Below are 26,730 nucleotides of genomic sequence, written 5' to 3'. Positions count from 1 at the left end.
TTGAAAGTTAACATTTTCTTAAACTGAAAATGTACTTTCAATAATATTTACATTTTCAGTTCAGGAAAATGTTAACTTTGAGCCTCAATAAAGCTTTGTAACAGTTCTGATACTTGAGTGTTAATGCTGGTTTTAAAAGAGAAATTTACTTTTTTGTTTTTAAAATCTACTTGCCCCATCTTTGTCCCATAAAATGCATAAAGAAGTAGAATATATCTTTCACAGGATTTTTGCTTTTATTTAGCTGTGGAAAGTATAAAAAACATTGGGGATTCCCACACAGAAAATGTGTAATAAAAAAAAAAAAAGACTCAGTTGTTTGCATAATGCATATAAGTTTAAAGTTGTAGTGATTATTGTAATATCTGTATTTGTCATTATTTTGTGTGTGCACACACATCAAAGTTGTACTGCATCCAGATAGTTTTTTTTCTAAATGATTTATGAAATGTTGATTTATTTTTGCTAGTTCTCTGACTGTTGCCAGCTGTTAGATCTTTTTACAATACAAAGTAGATGAACTTGGATGTTTGTATTTGAGTAATAAACAAACATGAAGTGTGCAGGTATGAACAAATGTATATACTTTTTGTTCATTTTGATAACCTCAGTTTTTCCCTCTGTATTTTTAACAGAAATAAAATGCTATGACATCAGAAGTGAAATACTTGTTAAATAAAACTCTTAAAAAATGCCTTATGAAAATCTAAAAAAGAAAAAAAACTAACTTTATTTATGTATTTAAAATGTAAGTATATAAACAAAATTTGTAAATCAGGCGATTCTGTAACACATCTGTCATAATGTGGCTTTTAGATTTGCTATAATTGAGCTACTTAAGAAACTTTATGAATCTAATAAATTGCTAAGTTGTTTTCTGTCATTAGTTTTCTTTGCCAGAGCAGCTATTTATTCAACTCTTATGTGGTTTCCAAAAAAAGGTTTGTTTTTGTAATATTTTCTCAACCATTTCATTGATATTTTTTCCAGCATCAGAGTAATGCAACAAGTGTCATTTGTAAGCAAAGCAGTGAGTAAGGGTAAATAACAATAAATGTATATTTATTATGTTATATATATATATATATATGTGTGTGTGTGTGTGTGTGTAATATATATTATAATGTATATTATTTAAATTATTGTATGTTCATATTCATGAATTGAAAGCTATATTATATTTCATCATGAATAAATGTGTATTCAATAGGATTAGGAAATGTTTAGACCAAAATAAATTTAAACATTGTATCAGAGTAAACAAAAGATTTCATTGTATGGCATTTTATATCACTTACAACAAAGTAATTGATCTGTGCAATGTAGAGTTCACTATGATTGTGTATGGGAAGCGAAAAACATGGTGCAAGTTTGAATGATTTTGAGAACAAATCTTGACTTAGTTGAGAAAAGTTTTTTTCTCTTCAGATAGTAGGAAGTTTTTAAGTTTCATGAATGTTTGTTATCAGGAGCTCTTGGTAAACAGCACTGTATGTCTTAAGTCCTTGAATTTTATCATCTTGACTGTCTAAGAATCCTGCATGGAGTAGAATGGTGTTTAAAATATTTTACTTTGTCTACAGTATGAATCACGTAAACTAAACATAATGTAATAATATTGTTCTATTAGTTTAAATATGCTTGTGTGTGATTGAGTGTTTGTATAATAAAGGGTTATATATCTTTGTATATGAAGTTTTAATTTGAGGTTAGATGTATTTAACCTTTCCAGTCTAATTTCTTCCTTAGTTTAATTTAACTTAATCTTTTTTATGTGAAACAACTTTTTTTTTTGGCCTTTTTCTCTGGAAAAATTATTTTACTCTAAGCGGTTCTGGATTTCAAAATTTTATTTAACATATGTGGAATAGATGATTTCAGTAAAGAAAATGAAACACTATTCTTACACTTCAGGCAGTTGCAGTCCAGAAAAATGGAATTCAGTACTGTTTAGTCTGCTTGAAACTCCACTAAAACAAGACCTCAGGATCCATGTTTTGTAGTGTTGTGTTTAAAATGTAATGTTATTGACCTGTATCAACTTTAATAATATCTAAATCAGACTTTTTTATTTTGAGTCTTGTGCTGTATGATTAACTACATTTTTCAAAACAATGAATTTGCTAATTTCACTTTTTTGTGAAAAAAATAGACTTAACATGTTCATATAATGAACATATATCAATCTGACAAGGAAAGAAATATTTGTGTATTAAAAGTTTCAAGTGAACATTTTAACAATGATTAAGTCATGAGGCTTAGTACCTAAGAATTATTTTGGGAAGGACTTTGTAGTTGGATGGTAGACTGACCTTGGTTGATGACAAAAAGGGAATGGTTTTCAATTTTGCATATGTTTAGAAGTATTATGCACCTTTTTGAAGATGCTGCTAAAGATAAAGTATACATTTATATTCCTCTATAATACCTTTGTTCTAAGGAGGAATTCAAAATTTTCCACTTAATTATTATTGTATAATCATTTTTCTGTTCAGCATCAACATAAATGATTCATAGGCATGTTATGAAACTGTAGTCTGTAATTTGGTGATCAGGTATGACTTCTGATGTCATCCTGTACACACTTCATTGGAATGATATCCATTACATCTCTTGGCAAGACTTAGGAGAGTATGCCATTGCTGCATTGTAATTTTCAAATCTGAAACATTGATGTATGTATTAATTTTAGTATTTCTGCTGGTAAATAACATGGTGTGCATGTATACATAATTGTGTTATTATGCTTGCAGGATATTGCCACACGTGTGGGGAGAAAGTGACAGGAGCTGGCCAGGCATGTCAAGCAATGGGAAATTTATATCACACCAATTGTTTCATATGTTGTTCTTGTGGTAAGTCCTATCAATTGTCCCTTAATTCCAGTGTGAAATATGAGCTAGATATGGATTTGGCTATTTGTACTTTACAAACATGTCTGTATTAGGCTTGTCCCATAAATTTGATTAGAGTATGTTTTGTTGTTTTTTTATTTACTAATTTTATTTCTTATTTAGATTAGAAAATACAACTAAAAATTCTTAATTTGAAATTTTCTTTTCACATAGAAGGAACATTTTTTTTCTGGTTCAAATAAAAATTGCATTCACATTTTACCTTGAAGTAATTGCTATGAACAATTAACTTTATGTGAAAATGCATTATCTTCAAGAAAATCTTCATTATCATGACCTTTTTGCTTACTATTCCCCTCATGTAGTGTAACAAATCTGTTTAAATAAGCTTGTTTCTCAAAAGTAGTTCAGCAATTTTATAACCTACATGTTTTGTGATTAGATAACTGTGTCAGATGACTTAAGTTTATGTGGTAATATTATTTTTCTCTGCATTTCATTTTCTAGAATTAGTGGCTAGATAAGTATGTCAAAGGTGTTGTACAGGTGCATTTATACATACCTGTTTTCACCCCTATTCACTCTCACTTTCTGTTTTAGTAGATCAGTTCTGCTTTCTTTATGGTTAGGTAACTATGTCAAATGTACAGTATACATCCCTTTTTTTATAGTGAAACACATCTAACTACACGTTTAGTGTCCATGCTCCATTTTGACATTCATAGTGGATGTACTCTGTGTTGTGTGTATTACAGAGACAAGGCCCTGACCACACTGCCAATTTTTGTTGTGGCTGTGCTCTGTGTTGTGTGCATTACAGAGACGAGGTCCTGACCACACTGCCACTTTTTGTTGTGGCTGTTCTCTGTGTTAAACAAGACTTTTAAAATATTAAAGTAGCAAGATTCAGTAAGTAATGAAACCTAATATAAAGAAGTTTGTATTGAGCCTACCATTACTTTAAATAATGTCTGAAGGAAAATGTTATCAAGAAAAATTTTAATCAGTAAGAAAAAGACACATGCATACTAATAAAATTAGTGATATAATTTGATATAAAATAAACAAATTGTAGTTTTATAATACATTTGTTTATAAACAGCTAAAACAGATTTAGAGATTTTATTTTATTCTGGTTTTACAGAGTGGATATTAAATTTGTATGAACATTTGAAATTTGAGTAACATAATACATGTAAAGTGTAAAAAATGTTAAAAACCAGAGAATGCTAAAATTCATGCCATGTACATATTTTTGCTGATATTCACTTCCCAGAATGTATTGCAGTTTCTGAACACTTGTGTAGTAACACACACTGAGCTACATGTATTTCTTATTAATTTGTCATTGTTAATGCATCTTATTTTCTAGGCCGAGCTTTAAGAGGCAAAGCTTTCTATAATGTTCATGGCAAGGTTTACTGTGAGGAGGACTACTTGGTAAGTGCACAACATTTGCATATTGACAGTAAAACCTGTGTGTTGTGAATATAGCTTGATTGTACACATAAATATTTAATTAAAAAAAAACAATATTACTTGTAATGTTGAGATATCTAATGGATACTAGTTGATAGCCACAAATATTTATAATAAGTATATCACACTAATTAGCAAAGAATTGCATATCCTTTAAAATGTGTGTACTATACCTATTACGTATACATTTCAAAAGTTATTTTTCAGGCTGTGAGTGTTAGTATTACAAACACTATCTGTAGATTATATTTTATAAGTAATAGAAAACAGAAGGAATATATTTATAACCAAAAAGAAAGCTGAAGGCTGCTTAAAGGGGTTAGCTGTTTTAAACCACTTGCACCATTATACAGTGGTGTGTTGTCTATCAGCTAGTAGGTAGATGCTAAAATATTGTCATATAAGTGATGCTTAATCTAACAGTTTATTCTATCATGACAGCAATAAAATGTGTGCATGCTTCAAATCATGAGAAACATTGTTCATTCTGTAGACTATAACACAGCATTACATACAGACTTCAAAAGCAAGAAATAAAAAGTATTTGTTACTCCTAATTTTTATCTTATTTATTCTTAATACAGAGCAATTTTGGTATATCTGCTGAATCACATCTTACATTAGTAGGTGTATAATTTAACAAGTTAAAATTATAGGAATAGTAGATGTTTGGGTAAAAATGAGTCTAATCAAGTTTCATTTTGACTTGTAGTATTCAGGCTTTCAACAGACAGCTGAAAAATGTGCAGTTTGTGATCACCTTATAATGGAACTGGTGAGTCATATATTAGTATTTAGCTATTCAAAAATAGTTGCTTAGTTTGAAATCTATCAAAACATGTTTTTGTTTTAAAGATATATATATAATGTGTTTTTGATCATTTTGGTGTGAAACTAATGCATCATTTCCACTAACTTTAATTCACACAAGGTTTGTAAACTTTTATGTTGTTAAATAATCCAATAAAATAATGTAATTTCTATCCAATGGAACTCTGAGCCATATTACTTGCTTTTAATTGTAGCAATTTTCTAAAGAAAAAATAGCTTTGTTAGAAGTAAAGGTTAGTACTTAATATATAGCTCATTCTGGTTTTGGTAACATTAAAAATATTTATTATAAACTGTGCACTTCAAACAGATAAAATAATTAAATCAAAAATGTATTTAAAGTATTTGTATGTACATGGACATAATATGTTTGTTATTATTAGAAATTGTTTTAAATAAAACTTTTTTCATAGATTCTACAAGCTATGGGGAAGTCGTACCATCCTGGTTGTTTTCGTTGTTGCGTCTGCAATGAATGTCTGGATGGTGTTCCATTCACCATTGATCCTAATAACAAAATTTACTGTGTTAATGACTATCACAAGTGAGTATAAAGACTTGTTTCTTTCTTGATTTGCTTTTCTCTCATGGTTTTGTAACCATGTAATTTTTAGAGTACATTTTTTTGTGTGTACTCTTCTATAGATATATTTACCTTGTATTACTGTGTATCCTGATTACTGAAATCTTGGCATGTTTCCACCATCTACAGACAACATATAACAAAAGGTTATTGCATATACCTTGGAATAGCCTTTTATTATTCAGCAGAGATGTATATGTGTGCAATCCTTGTTTTCTGTGCTTAATTATGTTTATCTTAAAATTAACATTAGCTCCTATTCAGAGCATACTGTGTACTTAGAGTGCAATTAACAATCAAGCTGTCAAAGAGTAAAGATAAGTAAATCTACTTTTATTATATTTATAGTAATAAAGATTAAAAAGCATTGTTTGAGTTTGGTAATATTACACTTAGCAGTATTTTTGGCTGTAATTTCAATAATTTCAAAGGGTTTGGCTTGCTTCGGTTAGTCCTAAATAATATATATTAAACTAACTGTAAGACAGTTTGTTTGATAATAAACAAAAAATAATAATAATTATTCTAAACAGTATAAACAATGATATTGAGGAAAGTAACAACAAATATAGTATCCCTTACTTAAGAAGTTCATAAAAACTAGGTTCTATGTAAGGGCCGGTACTTGAGCAATGAATGGCCAAGATTCAGTTTCTTAGCAGCATTGTACCTATTTGGTGTCAGTGCTGCTGCATTTTTTTCTACTTTGGCCTACCATGAAAGCATCAATAATGATATTATTGTTTAACTTCATTGATTTATGTAGGATTTTGAGATGCTATTTTTTGTGTTTGGTCAACTCGATTGATAAAGTAAGAATTAAGATGATTTTAAAGAAAGTAATTATAAATGTGTGGACATCAGTCAGTAAACTGGATTGTATGTGTTGTATGATATTCTGTAGGAAAACAAACAAAAACCATAACATAATAAAAGTTGTAAGAAAAGTATGCACTTGCTTTGTCTCTAAAAATGCTACTCTTATTTTGCATTTGTTTTTTGTGTGGATAAGTCTTTTATTTTTGCTATTGACTAGAGGGTAAGTTACAGTCATTTTTTTTTTTTTTTTTTTTTGCAGTTAGAGGTATAAACCAATGATTATAGGTGTTGAAAATGGAAATGCTGAGAAGTAACATCCAGTTAGATTAAAGTACTAAAAATATTTTACTAATTTAGCCAGTGCAGTAAAGTTAGATATATAGCATTTGAATTTTATGAGTGATTGAAGTTTGTTTCATAATTTTTTTGTACTCAAGAATTTGATTATTAGACCTTAATAATATCAGGTTTTTGTATATATAAAAAATTATGTACATCAGAAGAATTGATAAGTTAAACTTTAATTTATTCAACTTTTTATTATTTTTTTTCTCTCAAGCAGTTAATTTATTAAAATTTGGGAATGATAGAAGCAGTAAAAAGGTCCATTTTTTTGCTAAACACGTATGAGGTCAGGGTTTGTTGATACATTATAAGTAATTTTGAACTACTGTTAACACCAAAGGAACAGCTTTGTACTGAACTTAAAAAAAATAAAAGATTTTTTTCACTTTCAAGACTCAGTTTAAATTACTATTCTAAGTCTGATTCTAGAGTTCTGCCCTAGATTTTCTGCTTTTGAGGGCTAATAATGCCTAGGCTCATAAAAACCAAAGGGCCTGACATGACAGGACAACCATGTTGTTACTAATAAATGTTATATAGAAATTCAATAGTCTTGTATTCTTATTACTATTCAAACACTTGATCAAAAGCAAAAATACCAACTATTAGTAGATTCCTATTAATTTTTTTGCTCCATTAACTTTGGTTGTTTATATAATCCTGAACAATACACTAAAAACTGATCTTAATTTATCACAGATAGCATTCTTTTAAGTTAAGTTTTAGTTTGAATCTACTCTTCTTTTTCTAGTATTCTCTAATCATTTATAGTTGGTTAGTTTTCAAAATTCTGTAAATTAGTTAAAATGGAGTAAATAGTTTGTTTCACAAGGTTAACAGGTGTAGTATGTTTGAAAACATCCCCAAGGTTTGCTCTAATTTTCTTTCATAAAGTATTTTGGTAAATTTTAATGTGTAATTTGTTTAGCTTCCTTTTCCACTATAAACAATACCTGCTCCAAAATAATTGGTTTCAGTACATTTGTACTAACAGCTGTTTTAGACGTTATATAAGCTTTACTTTTCATCTATGTAAGTAAAATCATAAATCCAGTGAAAAATTCTTCATTGAATGGATCACTCTTGAAGTGACGTGACTTTGCAACACATGAAAGAAAACTATTGTAATTATTTAGATAACTTGTTCTTTAACTAGAATAATGTGAAATTTATCAATGGTATGATTTTTATAGAAATGTTATCTGCTATCTTCCTTTCAAAGATGTGATATTTGAGAAGCTTTAGAGTTTCTGTATGTTCTGAGTTCATGTTCAAGATGATAAATGTTTTTTTTAATATTTAAATAATTTGTTTGAAATTTATGTGCAAGTATTCTTGTGACAGTCTTTGGTAATGGTTATTCATTGTTCTTTTAGAATCTAAATGATGTTGTATCAGATTGCTCTTGTGCAAACAGAACATACTTTTTAGGTATTTAATCTGATTGTATGAGATGTTTATCCTTTTTTTTATTTGCAAAACATTTTTATAAGAAATGGCTAAATGACACAGAGCAGAAATAAAAATAAATTACATTTTAGGAAGTTTCTTAAACATCATCAGATGCAGCTAGTGACCAAGTTGGAATGGTGTGTTTTTTTTTTGTTTTTTTTTTTTCCTGTTTAGGCATTTTTATTTTGAATTATGTGAGTGTTTTTATCTGCTCATGAGGTTGTTTATAACAGTAGACCTAAAATAAATGAATATCATGTACCTTCCAACTTTAGTCCATCTGTTTCTTTGGACTAGTATGAGGTTGTGTAGTATACTGGAATAGACTGCAGCTGCTTGTTGTTAAAAAAGAAAGTGTAGGTGCTGATGTTTCAGAATATCCACCTGCTGTACACCTGCAGTCCATTCCAGCATACTTATTGTGAATAATATTTGTTTAATATATTCTTTCTGATTAGCTGTTAACTGAACATAAAGAGCAACAGGTTAAAACTGATTAAAATAGGTACAAACAACAATCTAGACTAAACACAGCTTTCCAATTCATGAATATTAGTAACATTCTTAAATAACAAAGTGAAAGTAGAAACATATTTTTGATATATAATTATAACTACTCCTAATCTGTCCTGTTTTAAATGTTTTTTTATTTTAACAAAATTTTTAATGAACATATCAGTTTGTGATGTTCTAACATTTGTAACAAGGGAACTTCTGTAGGCTCTAGACTAACCCACTTTTTTTGCTTTCTCTTCCTTTACAGAATCTTTGCCCCAAAGTGTGCAGCCTGTGGAAAGGCTATAACCCCGGTTGAGGTACTGACAGATCTTTCTCTAGTCTGTTCGTTTCTAATTAACCTTCATTATATTTTGTTTGTGTGCTATAATGTTTCTACCACTTGATTTCTGTGTAAGTAATTTTAACATGATTATAGTACATATATATGTTGGGTTTTTTATTATTTTTTTACATTTGTTTGTATACTTTTATTAAGTAAATTTTCCATTGAAACTAATTTTATTTCCATTTCTTCAGTTTGTGGTTTGAAGTTATTTTTCTACATATTACTAAGATATTCATATCCCAGTTAAAAATATTAAAAGTTAAACTTGCATTGTTTAGCATGAATGCACATTTTTAAATCCTTTTTGTTTGTTTAAATAATTAAATTTTCACCATGGAGATAAGTTATGGTTCTTATAGTAAAAAGATCTCACTAAACAAAAAGATAAGAGATTTAACTGTATCTTTCTCTAAACTTATTGGTCATTTTCTCTATCATTTCTACACACACTTGATTTTAAAAAGTAAATCCATAAGTAAGGACATGATTACAATTGCAATTATTTTTGAGTAATAGCTTATCTGTTCATCCAATTCTAGAATACCTGGATTAAGTGCAGGATTATATGCTACTTTTACCTGGATTTTGCTTCTTGTATATTTCTACCAACCTTTTCTCTTGGTTGAACCTTCATTTGCATTATTGAAATATTAAAATGGAAATGGGTATTAACTCCAACAATTTGTTTTTCATTATGCATATAAACTCGAGTCTTTTGGGATACACCCAATTTTATTGAAATTAGCTCTGCCAATCTCTCGCAACAATTTTATTACACCAGAGAGAGATAGACAGATAACTCTGTATTTTGTATACCTATGTTGAATTAATTAATTAATCAGAGATTATTATTATGAAGACTTTCTTAATAAGAAAGTTATTACAAAATCTTCTGCTCATGTGAAATTACTTTGTATGTTGATAAGATTATGCATTGGTATAGCTACTTTACATCTGAAAACCTCTGAGTGTGGATTCCTGTATGTGGTGATGGGACCTCCCACAGAAGGTTCTGTTCTTTCAGTTTACCTCCTCTGGGATCTAAACATTCACCCATGTGTTTGCTGTGTGGGGTGACTTGTGAAGGGGAGGAGAGGATCCTGGTGGTTGAGGGCTCCAACCCTAACACACCAATTTGGCCTTGAAATCCTGTAGATGGGCAGCCTTTGGGTGACTTTGGGTGGCTGGTCCACTTGGGCTAGGGTCAACCAAGTACCAGTATTGGATGTTCTCAGCAGGTATTGTGGACATTGTATCTGATGCTGGTGTTGTGTTTGGATGCAATGCTCATGAAACCCTGGCATTGCTACAATGTCCTTGTTTGGCATTGTAGTACGTCCACTCATAGGGCTCCATGGTGGGGTGGGTCTAGTGGGCACCAAAGTATTCTTTTTCATTTTGAATCCCCAAATAAAAACTTAAATAAAATAGTGAAAAAACAGTCCATAGGTAACTGACCACGTGTTGAAGATTGTTGCTTAGAATCTGTACCTCATTTTCTTATACTACATCCTGTTTCAGACAAACCTTTAGGGCAGATGTCTCCCTTTTTCATTCAGAAGGGATGAGAGGGACTTGCTGGATCTCCAAAGTCAGTAAATAAGCTTCTCTCTGGTGACATATTAGTGGAAACATCCACATCTCAACACAGTGAACACCTCTTGCATTCAAAGGTGATTGGGGATATACCTATTGAGGTTAAACCTCATGCTACTTTAAATTCGTCACAAGGAGTCATCGTTGAGAGGGATTTGAAGAACATCCCCGAGTCAGAGATTGTCGCTGGTTTCTCCACCCAAGGAGTTTCTGTAGTGAGGCGTATCTCCAATTGCAAAAATGGAATTATGATGCCAACCAGTGTCCTAATTCTGACATTTACATCACCTTGTCCACCTGCTACCATCAAGGCAGGTTATCTTAATTGCAGAGTATGGCCATACATTCCAAACCCTTTCGGATGTTTTCTGTGTCAGCAGTTCAGTTACTCAAAGACTTCATGTCGTGGTTCCTTGATGTGCGCTTGTTGCGGTGGCAAGGACCGCGATACCTGTGAGTGTGAAATGGACCCTCATTGCGTCAATTGCAATGGCTTCACCCATCCTACTTTAGTTCTTGCCTTAAATGGTTGGAAGAAAAAGAGGTGCACTGTTTGAAAACGATTCAAAACATTACTTACCCTGAGGCTTGAAAGTTGCTGTCCACTACTTCATCTCATATATATGCTGCTGCACTTTGTTCCACTACTATAGCTGGAGTGCAGATGGATCTCTGTGGCTCTAAAAGAATTGTTCTCAAACCTGATGAAACATCTTTTGACCTCCAAGGTTAAAAAAGTTGATGAATCACTTAAACATCCATCTTTGTCCCTAACACACATTCTAGCAAACCCGAAGATCCACTTTGTTTGGTTCCAGGTACAGGCATTTCCTTGGGTACATCTTCCCCATCCCAAGATGCAAAACGATCATTTGTTCACGTCCTCAGTCACTGGAATATTCTTCCAACAGCAAAGACCTGTCCAGTCGTCCCCGTGCAGGATCCACTGAGGTCAATACACCTCCCTTGAATAAAGACAATAAAGAAAAAAGACGTGGTCCTAAACAGAAGGGCTCTCCACCCAATTCACTTACACATAAATAAAAATGGCCACCTTGATACAATAGAACTGTTGATGTTTACGTTCTAATCTGGATGACATCAAAGCACTAATTGCTTCCTACCATCCTGTATATCTTTTCTTAGAGGAAACATTTCTGAAACCTGCTAATACAGTCACCTGTGATGGACAAGAGCATGGAGGGATGGCACTGTTGGTTGATCAATATGTTCCCACTTCGTCTTTGCCATTTGGCACACCCTTGGAGGTTGTAGCCATCCATGTTTCCTTGGGTTTTATTATTGCTGTTTGTTTTCTCTGCCTGTTGCCTGGAGAGACCTGTGATCAATCAGATTTTGATGCTCTTAATGAACAGTTGCCATCCCCCTTTTCAATCCTGAGGGACTTTAATGGACATCATCCCCTCTGGGAAAGTGCTGATATTGATGGGAAGGGTTGCTCTGTAGAGCATATACACTCTGATCACAACCTTTCTCTTTTCAGTACTGGTTCTTATACTTATTTCCATGCACCTAGTTTGTCCTTTATTGCTGTTGATCTCTTAATTTGTTCCCCTTCACTATTCTCCCACTTTTCATGGAGGGTTACCAATAATTCACAAGGCAGTGATCGTTTTCGTATAATTTTTAGAGAGACTGGTTGTGGTCAATGCCGCATGACCTGGTGGAAGCTGGATCAAGCCAACTGGCCCTCTTTCACTGCTCTCTCAGAATTTTATCCTGCAGTCATCTGTAAGTCATCAATAGACGACTGCATGGCAGCAGTAACTGATTTTATTATACAGGTAGCTGCTCAGTATATTCCTAAAACCTCCACGTTTTCCATGATATTTTTGTCTGTGGTGGAATCATGCCTGCCACGTGGCATGGAAGCCTCAAAAACAGGCCTGGGATACTTTTCATAGGTATCCCAACCTCATAACGTATTCCTTTCCAGCAGGCCCATACACATGCTCGGTTGGTAAGACGTCAAAGCCAGATGGACTCTTGGATAAAGTTCACAACCAGCATATCTTTTACCACCAGTTACAATGTCATATGGGACAAGATTCGAAGATTCAGCGGGCACTATAATTCTGTCCCCCCTCTCAATCTTGCTCTCAGATAGTCAGGAAGTAACTGATACCTGGAAGGATCATTTGATTCAAAATTAGGTGAAAGCTTTTGTCAGGTATCTAGCACTTCTGCTTCTTCCTCCACCTTCTTATCCATCAAGACTCGGGCAGAGTGATCACTTCTTTCCTTTTGAGCTGATTGTCTCTCTGACTTTAATTGTCCTTTTGCACTGGTGGAACTCAAACTGACCTTTTATAGGTTGGGCCTGATGATATACACTATCAAATGCTGTGCCATCTATCTCCTACTTCTCTTGCTATTCTTCTGATTGTTTTTAATCGGTTCTGGCAGGAAAATTTTTTTCCTGATGCTTGGCACCAGGCTATTGTCCTACCTTCCTCTAAGTGTGGGAAGGATCCCAAGATTCCTCCAAACTACCGTCCAATTGCTTTGACGAGCTGTAAGATCTTGGAGAAGATGGTAAATACTTGTCTTGTTTGGTTCCTCAAGTCAAAAAAATCTTCTTTTGCCCATCCAGTGTGGGTTCCAACAACAGTGCTCCACCATGAACCACCTTATTCAACTTGAAACATCAATCAGAGAAGTCTTTCTCAACCGACAACATCTTGTATCAATATTCTTTGACATTGAAAAGGCTTATGATACAACATGGAGGTATGGCATTTTGCGAGACCTCCATTTATATGGGCTATGTGGCCATTTGCCCATTTTTATTAATTTTTTAATGGACAGGCAATTCCAAGTTAATATGAGTTTGAAACATTCCCATTCTTTTCTACAGGAACTTGGAGTTCCTCATGGCTGTGTTTTGAGTGTCACACTTTTCAGTATAAAGATTAATGCCATCATTGAACAACTCTCTTTTACTGTTGCAAATGAACTCTATGTTGACGACTTTCACGTCTCATGTCAGTCGTCGAACATGAGATATATTTGAGCAGCAGCTACAGACTGCCCTCAATCATTTACTGAAATGAACCACAGCAAACAGCTTTAGGTTATCTCTTTAAAACCGTTTGCATGCACTTTTGCCACCAATGGGGTATTCATCATGATCCTGAACTCTGTATAGAAGTTGTGCTGCCTGTGGTTCCTGAGACAAATCTCTTGGGGCTTATCTTTGATCATAAGCTGACCTTTATACCACACATCAAGCAGCTACAGGTCAAATGTACAAGAGCACTGAACATCTTTTGTGTCCTCTCTTCCACCACTTGGGGAGCAGATCGATGTTCTGTGCTAAAAGTATATCGTGCTCTTATTTGATCAAAACTAGACTATGGATCACTGGTCTATGGCTTTGCCAGTACCTTTGCCTTAAAGATGCTGGACCCCGTTCTTCAACAGTTACTTCATCTTTGCACCAGGGCTATCCACACTTCTCCAGTTCAGAGCTTATACACAGTCTCATGAACCTTCTTTGCACTTTTGCTGTTTGCAACTGTTTTTACTATATGCTTCAAAACTTCTTTCCTTACCAAAGCATCCCACCAGGGGTTGTGTTTTTTTTGGTGGGCCATGCATTTTCAGAACATGGTTTATTACAGTCTCCAAATGTGACCTATTTTTAATTCATCTGAGAAAAGCAGACACTCTCAATTTGAAATACTGTTTGTTATTTGCTGAACATTTTTCAAACCATCATTTCATTTTTGTTTATACAGATAGTTCAAAATTAGGTAACTGTGTGGGCTTTGCCATAGTTTCGTATGGTTCAGTGGTTGGTTCCACACAGAATCCCTACTACACCATTTTTCTTGCCCTGGATCACATAGAAGCTAAGCAATACTCAAATTGCACTATTTATACTGACTTGCTTTGTTCTCTACTGGCCTTGTAATTGCTTCACGTTAGTTCACACTTTGTTCTTGCCGATATTCAAAGGCAACTGGTCCATTTTTCTTTAACATCTACTTCTATCCAGTTTTTTTGGATACCAGGCCATGTTGGTATTTGCGGGAACAAGCTTACCGACACTGCAGCTAAATCTATCTTCTCTGGCATTATCACTGCTGTGTCTGTTCCATACCATGGACTACAGTCCTGTATTCAAGGTTTGGCTCCTTGCCAGTTGGCAGTCGACTTGGAGCGAGCAACATGAAAACAAAATTTTCCAAATAAAACTCTCTATTGGACTTTGGCCGTCTTGCTTCTATAAGGATCAGAAAGAGGAAGTTGTTCTAACTGGACTATGCATTGGTCACAATTTTTTAACTAACACTGCTGTTTGAACTACCCATTAGTCATCCTGGCAAGTTACAATTATTAAAATTTTGGTGCAAGTCTTTGAAAACTTGTATTACTTTACTTTCTGTAATTGGCCATAACATCAAATAACTTGAAACCAGGACTGGAAAAGCCAACTTCAGGTGACTAACAGTGGTTATTGAACTTGCACGTTAGCCATCCTGATGAGTTATGATAAATAAACTTATGTTACAGGAAGTTCTTTACAACTTGTATTGCTGTAGTTTTTTTCTTACTGCTGTAGACTAAATGTGGAAATTGGAGTTAATACTATTTATGTTTTTAATTAAAAAATTAAACTTTGTTTTGTTTTACCGTATTTCCTTTTAGGAATTTTAATAACTTTAATTTTAACTTTTTACCAGATGTTTGGCACAGATAGCCTAGTTGCTTTGTACCATAAAACACCAAACCAACCAACCAATTACATCTGAAAACTGATCTGTAATCTAATTTATTTTTGAAGGTTTTTTTTAGCAATGTAAACAAGAATGTTAATTGCATCAATCAGAAACACTTTTCAAAAGATTTTACATTTTATTTAGAAGATGTAATACTGGCTTTTAGTATTTGAAGAGAAAGAAAATAGAACCAACACTGACAGAGAAATATTTCATTCAAAAGCGTATAAAATCTGTCCAAATTATTCGTGGTGTTAATCATGTTTATTTACTGAATTTTACCCATCTCAAAATTTTACTTACCAAACCAAAGATCAGGAAAAAAAATGACAGACAGTAACACTTACAAAATATTAAGCTAAGAAAATAATCTTAAAAACGTGTTTCAGCAATTGTTTTTTCAGTTTAAAACTGCTTAAATACACTGCTCTGAAGATTAATTGCTGTTTATATTAAATCATATTTACTTAATTATAAACTTCTTTTATGCTAGGCTTACAATTAACTTGATTTTACACAAACACCAAAATCTATATATACACCTTTTAAGCTTGCTAACAAAGTATATGTATGTTAAGTTTAAGAGGGCACAGTATATCTATAACCTGCTATTTGCTGCTATTTTATTAAAGCCCAAATCTGCATATATGTAAACTAACATTAAAGTTTAATTTTGTTATTATTAGAAATAAGAGTAAAATATTAAGTTTACTTACAAAGATGCACATTGATTTTGGCAGCTATATATGTGACAGTTTTCCTGCTAAAATTTAGAATTTGGTAAATAGCAAATACACACATACTCTGCACTTTGGGCTGTGGATGCATGGTAAGAGTGAAGGTAAAATTGCATTATTTGATTAAATTAGCCTTAGAGTGGATGGTGTTGGTGACTCTTGTAAGTAGTTGCCTTCCTTCTAGTCTGTCTGTGCTCAAAAATAAGATTGACTGTTGCAGATGCTTGTGGGTTTTCATGAATATTTGGGGGTGTGGGGGGAGTGAGTTTAAAATGAAGTTTTCTTTTTTACCCTACATCATAATTTATAGTTCTACCTAACTTCACAAGGGCAGTACCACTATTAGCTTATATCAATGTATAGATTAAGTGTATTTATTTTCTGTGTAGTTTGTATTGCATAAAATTTTGTTTTATGACTTCCAAGTTTAATTGCATACAGAGTTTGCTAGAAATATAAAATATTTCTTAGAAATTACCATTCAGTTTGTAATTCATGCCAATTTTACAGGGCACAGACGAAACAGTCAGAGTAGTATCCATGGATAAAAACTTCCATATAGATTGTTTTGTTTGTGAGGTGGGTTTACTTTATTTACTATTTTACTGTTGGATTTTTTCTTGTGAGCTTTTCTGTGCCTTTTTGTGTTAAATGGGTTGTACTAAAATTTGTTTTTGTGAGAAAGATTTTTTTAAGTGCCTTTCTTGCAGAATTATTTACATTTGAAGTAAGTTTATAATTTGTTCTAGATCAAATGTCTACTTAATATTATAATTATGCATGTTAATTTCACATTTTTTCATTTATATAGAATTACTTATAAACTGGACATGAATGTATATAAATTGTGTAAATGGAAAAACTTCATGGATATCTTCAAAATTATGCACATCTCTTACAAAAGTACTACTAACTGTGAAAAAATGTTATAAATTTAAGTCAATAATATCTAATTTTATGTTACATATAAATAAGCTGAATGCTCATCATTTCATATGGCAGTAAATTCTTATCTATTTTGTTTCAGAAAAACATGTTCTGAATAATTATTTTATTGACATATTTTCTAAAATTGAATTACATATAAGAGTATATACAAAAAATGGTTTTCTTTTTTTTAAATATTTCATGTAAAATTATTGTGTATTTTATCAGATGTGTATGTGATAATTTATACTTCCATAAGATTGCATCTGATAAAAACATTGATCCTCTGGTGTGTGAACAGCAGACAGCTGAGTGTGCTTAGTTGTAATGAAATAAACAAACACTTTGTGGTGCATTATGTATAAATTAATGTTAATTTTATTATATGAAATATAGCCTAGATATAAACACACGCACACACATGCACACACGTATATATAAAGCACAAAATTTTGTCTTTCAGTGTCTGCTTTTCTGTTACCTAACTACTACTAAATTGTTGGTCCAATCTCAATCAAACTTTGTGGGATGATAGTTTGGAACAAGGGTCTTACTAAATGATGTTCACAATCCTTTCCACACACACTCATTAAGAGTTGGGTATTGAAATTGGGTAATGGAACTACTGTGGCTAATATTTCTTCCTACAAAGCTAGTTTGACCATTACACAATGTGTATCATATTTTCAATATATACACAGTGAGGTTTTAAAGCTTGTGCAAAAGGTTTGGTGAGGCAATAATGAATACTGTTATAAATAAGTTGTGTGAAATTTAGGATTTTTGTGTTATTTGTCATAATATTGAACCCCACTTTTATTTTTCTTAAGTTGATAACCTGGACAAAAGATGGGTACTTCAGCTTGTGTGTGTGTGATATATATCACAAAGAAAAAAAATTATGTGCAATAATATTAAAAGTTCCATACTAAGAGTTGTGTTCTACCAAATCAATATTAAGGATATAAAATAGCAAAAAAAAATTTATTTTTTGGAGAAACTGCATTTTTGACATGTAAACTACAGAAATTTTCTTTTAAATAAGATTTGATCATTATTATGAAAAATATTTTATTGAGGGTAAAAAATAATTGAGCTCTACATTATAGCTGGAACAATATGCAAAACAGTCATTGCTTTTAATATATTAGTAGGTTGTTTTGTAATCCAGATAAACTGTACTAATAGTTGAAAAATTGAAACTGATCTGTGAGTGTTTTCATTTACATTTACAATGGTTACTAGACAAACAACAAAAAAAACATTTCTCATTAATTTATGGTTGTTCAGGTTAAAGATGTGTATTTTTCCACCTGAATATGACTTATTGTATAGTTTTGTACAAATTTTATAAGCTTCTGGCCAAAGGAAAGACTCAAATCTGCATGACTTTAAGTAATATAAAACTGGTTGCATTTATTGCATGTAATAAAAACCACTATATTAAAATATAGCTATGTTACTGTTTAGCCCAGAGAAGATGAAAAACAAACAACAGGTATAATTGTGACTTATTATTTAACCAGCAACCATTTGGCTACACCCTTCACATTCATAAGCTGTAAACAAGCAGAGTGCATGTTAACATTGTACCAAGAAAAGTAGTATTGTCTGTCAGATCATGTATGAGTTCAGTCAGTACATATCTGAACTGGCAAGATTTTAGTTATGGCAAACCTACTAAGGTTGTCAGGATGATGCTGTCTAGTTGTCTTTCCCTTGCTCAACAGTTTGGCAAATAACTGGGAATTTTGCTATAACCCCAAATCATTGGAGAGGTAGGCATGTTTGGTGGAGTTTGGTATTGAATCTGAGGCTTTGAAATCATGAGCCAACCCTCCCTCATCTCTTTGCCATTCTAGCATAAAGCTAAACAAACTTTATATATATATATATATATATATATAAAAAAAAGAGAGAGAGAGAGAATAATATGAAATTATAATGGCAGTATTTTAATTACTTGGATGCTAGGTAGTTGAAATAATTGAAACCACTAATAATTGGAAATACTAATTTTTAATAATTAGTTAACTACTGCTCAGGTAATGGTGGTAGTTTTGTTGCTGTATGAAGAATGCTGTTACTTAGCTGTGTACATATAGAAGGAAAACAGTTTTCTATATTTTATACTGTTTCGTAGCTCATTATATGGATTAACAATTATAAATAAAATGTAAACATAATGAAAAATATTTCAAATGTGAACATCCATTGTGACAAATATCCAGGTAAGTGAAATACTTGTACAGTATTTAAGAATGAAACCAAGTCTTTATTGTTCCATTAAAATACATTAGTGTAAATATTACATACTACTTATTTAAATTTGAGCTACTGATGATTGTAATTTTTTTTTTTTTTTCCTGTCCACAGGACTGTTGCATGCAGCTGACAGATGAGCCAGACAAGAGATGCTACCCACTTGATGGTCATCTTTTGTGTCATAACTGTCACCTTCGTAGATTGGATGTTATGGGCCACAGCTCTTCCCTTTCAGCACAACATTCCCTTCAAGTCAGCGATCTGTAACTATAGAGAACTAAACAAGATTCCCTGTACTGTTTCTGAGCAGGATATTGATGTTTAGTATACATAACCTTAGTAGTTGACAGCTTGGTTTGGCTGAAACACTGCTGAGAAAGTAGTATGTAATATTGTAGATTGTAGGATTACTTGGCCTGTTTACCATATACTTCAGTGAGCAACAGAATGTATGCTCCCAGTTTTGTTTTAAATCAATTCAAATGCTATAGGATTTTAGAGCTTTATAATTTAAAAAAAAGAAGAAAAAAAGAAAATAAAATAAAAACTTTTAATTCTCAAAACTTTCAGTTCAAGTTCCTTTTGGTAGTGTTAAATTAGGTTTCTTTGTGAATATTTTAAATACTGTTTGAGCTTAGTAGGTAGCTTGTAGTTTAGCTTTTAACATAGTTTGTTTTCTTGATCCAACAGTAAGGAATGTGAGTTACTCATATGAGAATGTATTATATTCTCATTTGAAAGAGGTTAACTTAAGATACTGAGAAACAGAAGCCCTAGATCCTACTTTAATCATACCTTGTGTGTTAGAAATATGATGAATGAATGCTTAAAAGTGGCGCTGGAAGCCTGTTTTGTACTAAATGATGAAAGAAGTTCATATTACTTAAAATCTGTGTAATATTTTGTACATTTTGGTGTTAAAATCTAATACTAATTCAGGCATAATGACTGCCCACAACAAAAGGGTCTTAAATATTGTAGTTTTTCCTTCTTTCTGATATATTCTTATTCGTACAAAACTAAAAAGTCGAGTCTATTTTGCTTTCAGTTTTTCATTTTGCATAAAATGCTTCTTGTATGTGAATGAATGAAATTTGCAGTATCTAGTGTTAAGATTGACATAGAATGTTAGTTACGATTGTTATATTTTTGTTTTCAGAGCCATTCTTTAACTTTTCATGTAAGCTTTTCCTGATATACCTTATTTATCAGTATTTTTCAAAGTATTTGTTTTGCATGCATAAAAAGAATGGTATTTATGAACGAGACTGTATAACAAACATTTATTACTGTTGAAAGTATCATTGTAGTGAACTAATTTTGATCGCTGAATGAAAACTATTTAAAGTTTGTACTGTTTTATTCACATTTTTCTCTTGTGTAGTATATAACAATGAAACCACTTGCAGAAGTAACACCAAGAGCAATTATTTCTAAATCATTTAACTTGTACCTGTTTCTTTAAACTTATTTTTATTTCATTTTCTACCAGTTAATAAATAATTTCAGTTAACTTCATATTAATGTGTAACATTTCATCTTGAAGTTTTTTTATCTATTTGTAGAACTATTTTAGCATATTCTTCATGTTATCGAACATTCCAGGTTTGTAGTATTAATTTCTACTTTTATTTATTTAGTAACACACATAGGTAACTTTAGTTTCTATCAGCTTGTGGTATAGTTAAGAATTTCTTATGATAAAAACAGGATTACTTTCTTTTATGTGACTTAATAATACATCATATCAAGTATTAATGATGTCCACCTGATATCACTATGTATGTGATTTACTGCAAATTACGTCATGTATATTTGGTTTAATACTAGTTCTTTTACTTGTATTTAGCTTGTTATATACACATTTCATATGATTATAAATAGTTTTAAAAATTCAGCAACATATCATGCAAATGTTCCAAACATGGAATTGATTCTTATACGTTATATGGTAGTAAAACTCATAAGCATTTTCTGAATTGTGTTTATGTATTCAATGTGTACGCACAAAAGAGGATAAAAATATTTGGCTAAATTCAATATTTGCGTTTATGGGAACAGAAGTCATTACACATGTATGAATTACTGGGTACAGTTTTGAATAAAAAATTGTGTGAGTGGTTTATGTACTGGCAGTGGTTACTAATAAAGATCACTTTGTTTCTTTTTATAGTTTTGACTAAAGACATCACAGATGTAAAGCTGTGCAGAGTGTCAGAGCTAACCTTTATTGTCTTTGTAATAGTGTTTACCACAGTTAAGAATAATCACACTAAAACTTACTACCATGTTTTGTAGTATTTGCCACCATTTACATATTAATGTAGCTCTGTTACTCTTGTGTCTTACTTTAATTACTTTCCAGATAGTTTTTACTGAGATGTGTAATTATTTTATCTAACTCGTGTTCTTCTTCAAATCAATTATTAGTTTCTTATTATGTTGCAGAGCATTTACAAAGGTTCAATTAAGTAAAAACATGGTACATTTTGTAGGTTTGAAAATAAGAGAATTCACTTGTGTAAAGAAAGGGAATATTACCATATATTAGATGTGGCCACATTCAAATGGTTAACATAAAAAAAACAAACTCAAATATACAGTTAAGTCCATTTCTGAAGTAAGAAATAATAGATGTTTAAATTTTGTCAAATTTGTTCATTACCATAATATTTAGTTTTGATTGTTGGAAAAGGTTAATTAATCAAATTTGTTTCTGTATATTACATTAGAATATAACTACCTGAATTTCTAAAGCATGTGATCTCTTCTTTTTTTTCTTATCTAATTTTACAGAGCTCTTTGTAAAGTTGAAGAAAATTCTTAAACTTAATTTTTGAATGAGTGTTTTGAAAAAATCATGATGGAATATACAAGTAAAAATGTGGTTAAACTTCAGTAGTTTGTACAGTATGATTTAAAATAACAAAAAGAAATGTTCTCAATTTTTTTTTCCTATTAAAAAACTTAGAATATACAAAGATTTCAGTTTCTAATTTCTGAAGCAATCTAGCTGTGTAAAAGGGTTTTGTATACAACTTTTTCAGTAAATGCTCATTTCAAGTTCTTATAAAATTGGAAGCAGGTATAAAAAATTATTATTTTACTGGTTTTTAATGTGATACAGTTCATTAACAAACATCAAGTAGATATGATTAAACAGTATATCAAAAAGTTAAAAAAAAAATTCTTTAGTCATTATATAAACTCCATAATAAGCTATCATTTAGCAACCATGATTTGGAGAAAGTTTTCGTGTTTGTCTTTTTTATTTGTACTCATATATACATGCAGTTGTATCGGATATATTGACAAAAACCTATGCCATAACAATGAAAAGAATCTTAAGTTTCTGTAAAAAGAAAAAAATTATTATTTGAAGAAAGTTTTCAGATTATTTTTTAGAACCAACCAAGTTACTTAAGATATGGGTACTCATTTTCTTGGATGTTTGTGACGATAAAAGTACACAGAAAGTTCCAAGGTTGGTGTTTTTGTAAGAAGTTTTGATAAGTCATTTCAATGTTTTTCTATGAAAACCACTACTTTCAAGTGCTATGTTACATGAACTGTTCATTAACAGTCTTATTGAAGTATGTAAGAAAGATGTTAAATACAGCATTTTTTTTTTTTCAATGAGGTAAGTGTAAAGTATTAGGTTGAGGAATAATTCATGAGCATTTTTAAATAATTTCATTCAAGCATTACGTGCAAGACTATACAATACTTCAATGCATGAACACATTACACCCAAAACATTTATTATGATACTTTATTTCATGTAATACCTAGGTACATAGTATGCATTGTTGTAAACAAAATTGCAAGAAATTAAATGCGAAAAGCAGATGGTGTCGAAAATGCTCGATTTTGTCCACTTGACATTCCATTTAATGAGCTGAAAATGAAAGCAAAAATTAAAGACATATGAAAATCAAACACACCATCTATTAGAGCAAAAAATTATCTACCAAATGACATGAAATATTTTGCAAAAGCGTTTCATTTATGAATATATTTTTTTAACTTGAAAAAACGCTCACGAATTTTTACTCAACCCAATAATATATTTATCTCTTTATAGGTTTTATATTTCTATTTTTTTATCTGAAAGTCTCATGATTTAAAGATATGAACTTTTAATACAAAGCCGTATGGAGAAAACTGGAGGTATGTTTTCATCACTTCTGAAAAGTGGAGATAGAGTAATTTGTAACATCTTAGGCAACACTAGGTCATACAGTAGAAAGAAGGTAGATTAGATAGTGCAGTAATTATCTTCTTAAACTTTTAAGAAGATTGACAAAGTATAAATAAACTGAGATGTCATTTCTCTCAATTATCAGAATTAAACTTATAAATGTGTGTGTGTGTGTGTTTTTGTAGTATTGGTTTGTATAAGGAGTATTATAACAGTGTGAGAAATATCTTTACAGTGTAAAATGTTAGTTTGTTAACGACACTTCGTTCTGATGCAAGATGATTTATTTTGTAAGGCATGATTTTTAAAATTACAAACGAGAGGTACATTTTCATTTTGTCAAGAATTAACATACAGAAAATTGTGATATTTTTTTTTCTCTTATTTCATAAATGCAGCTATGATTGTGTTAACCACATGGAAGAAATGGTTGTTTAAATGTCTGATTTAAAAAAAAACAAAAAAAAACTTTGAACGTTACTTTCTCAGTAGCTTTATGAACATTAATAGGAATCTGTTGATAAAATATAAAATGTGAATTGTAATATGTTGCTACTGTTAATAACATGAAGTGTTTTCAGTGTTTTTATTAATATTAAAATTATTTCAACCATTAACCCAATGTTCGTTTACTCAAGACTAGCATCAAAGTCTGAAACAAAGTACAAGATAAGTTCTAAACATTAGAAAATTACTAATTTATCTGTATGAAATTTAAGGTCTTAGAAATGCAATTTCCAAAGGGAGAATTGGTAAATATGCTTTGTACTGTGATGATTGAAAAATATTGGTGTGAGGCTACTGTAAACATTTTATTACAGAAAAATAATTAGCAAAAGAACTTGGTTCAGAGAAGAAAGAAATTACAAAATTTGTTTCTTAAACATACTTATCTGTGATGAAAGGTGCTCTTGGTCAAAAACAAAGGTAGTAAAGATTACACTTTTTAAATAAACATGCAGCTTAATGTAATAATGTGCAAGATGATATATCCAAGGACAGTTTATTTTTCGTTCAAATTAGTTTCAAGAATTGTATGTAATAAAGCTGAATTTAAGACATTGACAGATGGTTTAGCAATTAACATTGAATAGATATATTTTCCTTTTTAGACATAATCTGTATCAATTACTGTCACATTAACTTTTTGTGTTATTTGATTTATTTGATATTCTTTTCTATGATAACTGCTTACTATGAAGCTGTTGTTTATTTTTACAGGAATTGTAATGTCAAAAAAATGATAATAGTAAACTTTCTGTACACAAATCAGCCATTTTTGGTGATATTAAAACTGTTATAAGATTTTTTCATGACAGTAAGTTTGAGGAAAATTCTTCAGGCTGCTAAAACTGAATCATAAGAGGGAGGGAGAAACAAGAATATACACTGCTTTCTTTAAGCAAAGTCAACAAACTACATCGCATTTCCAAAGGTCAGAGTAATTTGTCTACTTTAATAAGCTTTTTATACAATAATGGTTGTAAAATTGTTTTTGGGTGTTTAGGGTGTAGTGTTATAATTTCATTCATCACAGTTTTAAGCTTTTTTTATTTATTGGCAAAATGTAAAAGACAAAAAAAATTTGTTGGGTAGTAGGTATTAAACTTGCATTTCATTTTTATGGTCACATTGTGAATTGCATTTAAAAAAATATAATGGGTAAGGTTTTAATAATAAGGATGAATCTTTGTCTTTCTTTTAAATCTAACATTTTAATGTCTAATTGAAAAAAAAATCATTCTTTGCAAAAAAAAAAAAATATTTGCACCCACTTTATCTGTTCAGTTACATAGAAAGACACTTTTAATTAGCCTTTTTCATTTGTGGTTGGTCAAGTAGATAAAAAGAAAAGTAGAGCTTAACAAAAAAAAAGCTGGACATAAAATTACAATTATAGGGGGTTTATATACACACAGTTACATGTATACATAGAGATAAAGATAGTTTTGTCTACAAGAAGTGTTTTCTGTGTAGAAAGAAAAATATTCACATTTCCAGTTTATTATTGGAAGAGCCCATAATTACAACGTTTGTAACTGTCATCCATTTCTCTCTATTTGGAGTATTGACTTATGTCTGCCATGTTTGTATGAATATACTTATTGTTACTATAAATATATAAAATAATACCAGTGAAACCCTTGTACTTAACTAATTTTCAGTTGAATTTACATTTGGTAAAGTAAGAGTAAAATAGAAAATTTTCCATTTGAAATTATTTTCATAGCTTTAATTTATGGAAAGAAAAACAGGTTCCAAAGGAAAAATCTTAAAACTGTAGATATAATTAATTAAAATGAATGATATTTAGTTTACTGTTTCATGTGATTTTGTGTGTAAAGCAAGAAAATATTGAAGTTTGAAGAAAGAGGTAAATGATGAAGAGTGAAATGAAGATATTTTCACAAGTAGAAGCTGGAAGAAAATAGTCTAATTATGTTTGCAACAGGAAAAAATAATTGTGATAAAAAGAAAGTGACCACAATAGATAATGTGTTTATTATAGGAAACAAATAATTTAAAAAGCTTGCAGATAAGTAGATATTTCTTAAGCATTTTATATGTATTAATTGCATTATTTACAAATGTAAAAAAATGTGGTAGTTTATGATTGTTCTGTAGTTTTAATTCACAAGTTAACTGATTGGTTGATGTGTAAAATCTCAAGTCTAATGGCTACAATAAAATAAACTCCTTAAACTAAGTGTTAAGAACTGGTACTTTTTTTTTTAACAAGTTATTAAATGTTTGTATTAAGGTGTGGTTCTTTTAATCTTTTGTTATTCAACTAATTTAGCAGCATTAAACTTGTCCTTGAACATTACAATGACCTTTTTTTTTTTTCAAATTGGAAATTATTGTTCAGTTGTTAACAGCTCTTTTGATTTTCCTATTAAATGATACCCTATTTCAAACACAAATAATATTGTAGCTGTATTGTTTAGTATTATTAGATTATTACTTGGGCAGTGACAAATTCTCAATTTTCTGACTTTATTTCTTACTAATGAATAGATGATACCCCAGGTAATCCACAAAATACAAGAA

General features: G+C 31.0%; 1 protein-coding gene across 2 annotated transcripts in view; it reads left to right on the top strand.

The window, feature by feature from the left end:
• Nucleotides 1-26,386, top strand: part of LOC143256738 (uncharacterized) — a 67,848-nt gene extending 41,462 nt beyond the window's left edge. Inside the window, exons 2-8 of one of the 2 annotated variants that reach the window (XM_076514353.1) lie at nucleotides 2,754-2,855; nucleotides 4,228-4,295; nucleotides 5,047-5,109; nucleotides 5,579-5,709; nucleotides 9,128-9,179; nucleotides 16,797-16,865; nucleotides 19,590-26,386. In XM_076514353.1, coding sequence (XP_076370468.1) covers nucleotides 2,754-2,855; nucleotides 4,228-4,295; nucleotides 5,047-5,109; nucleotides 5,579-5,709; nucleotides 9,128-9,179; nucleotides 16,797-16,865; nucleotides 19,590-19,745 — 641 coding nt within the window. In that variant the 3' untranslated portion in view covers nucleotides 19,746-26,386. The remainder of the gene's footprint in view (nucleotides 1-2,753; nucleotides 2,856-4,227; nucleotides 4,296-5,046; nucleotides 5,110-5,578; nucleotides 5,710-9,127; nucleotides 9,180-16,796; nucleotides 16,866-19,589) is intronic. The other variant, XM_076514354.1, reaches the window with a different exon arrangement.
• Nucleotides 26,387-26,730: the final 344 nt, after the last annotated feature.

The sequence above is a fragment of the Tachypleus tridentatus genome, chromosome 7 (assembly GCF_004210375.1).
Source record: "Tachypleus tridentatus isolate NWPU-2018 chromosome 7, ASM421037v1, whole genome shotgun sequence".
Taxonomy (NCBI): Eukaryota; Metazoa; Arthropoda; class Merostomata; order Xiphosura; family Limulidae; genus Tachypleus; species Tachypleus tridentatus.
This window is presented reverse-complemented; position numbering and strand designations above follow the sequence as displayed.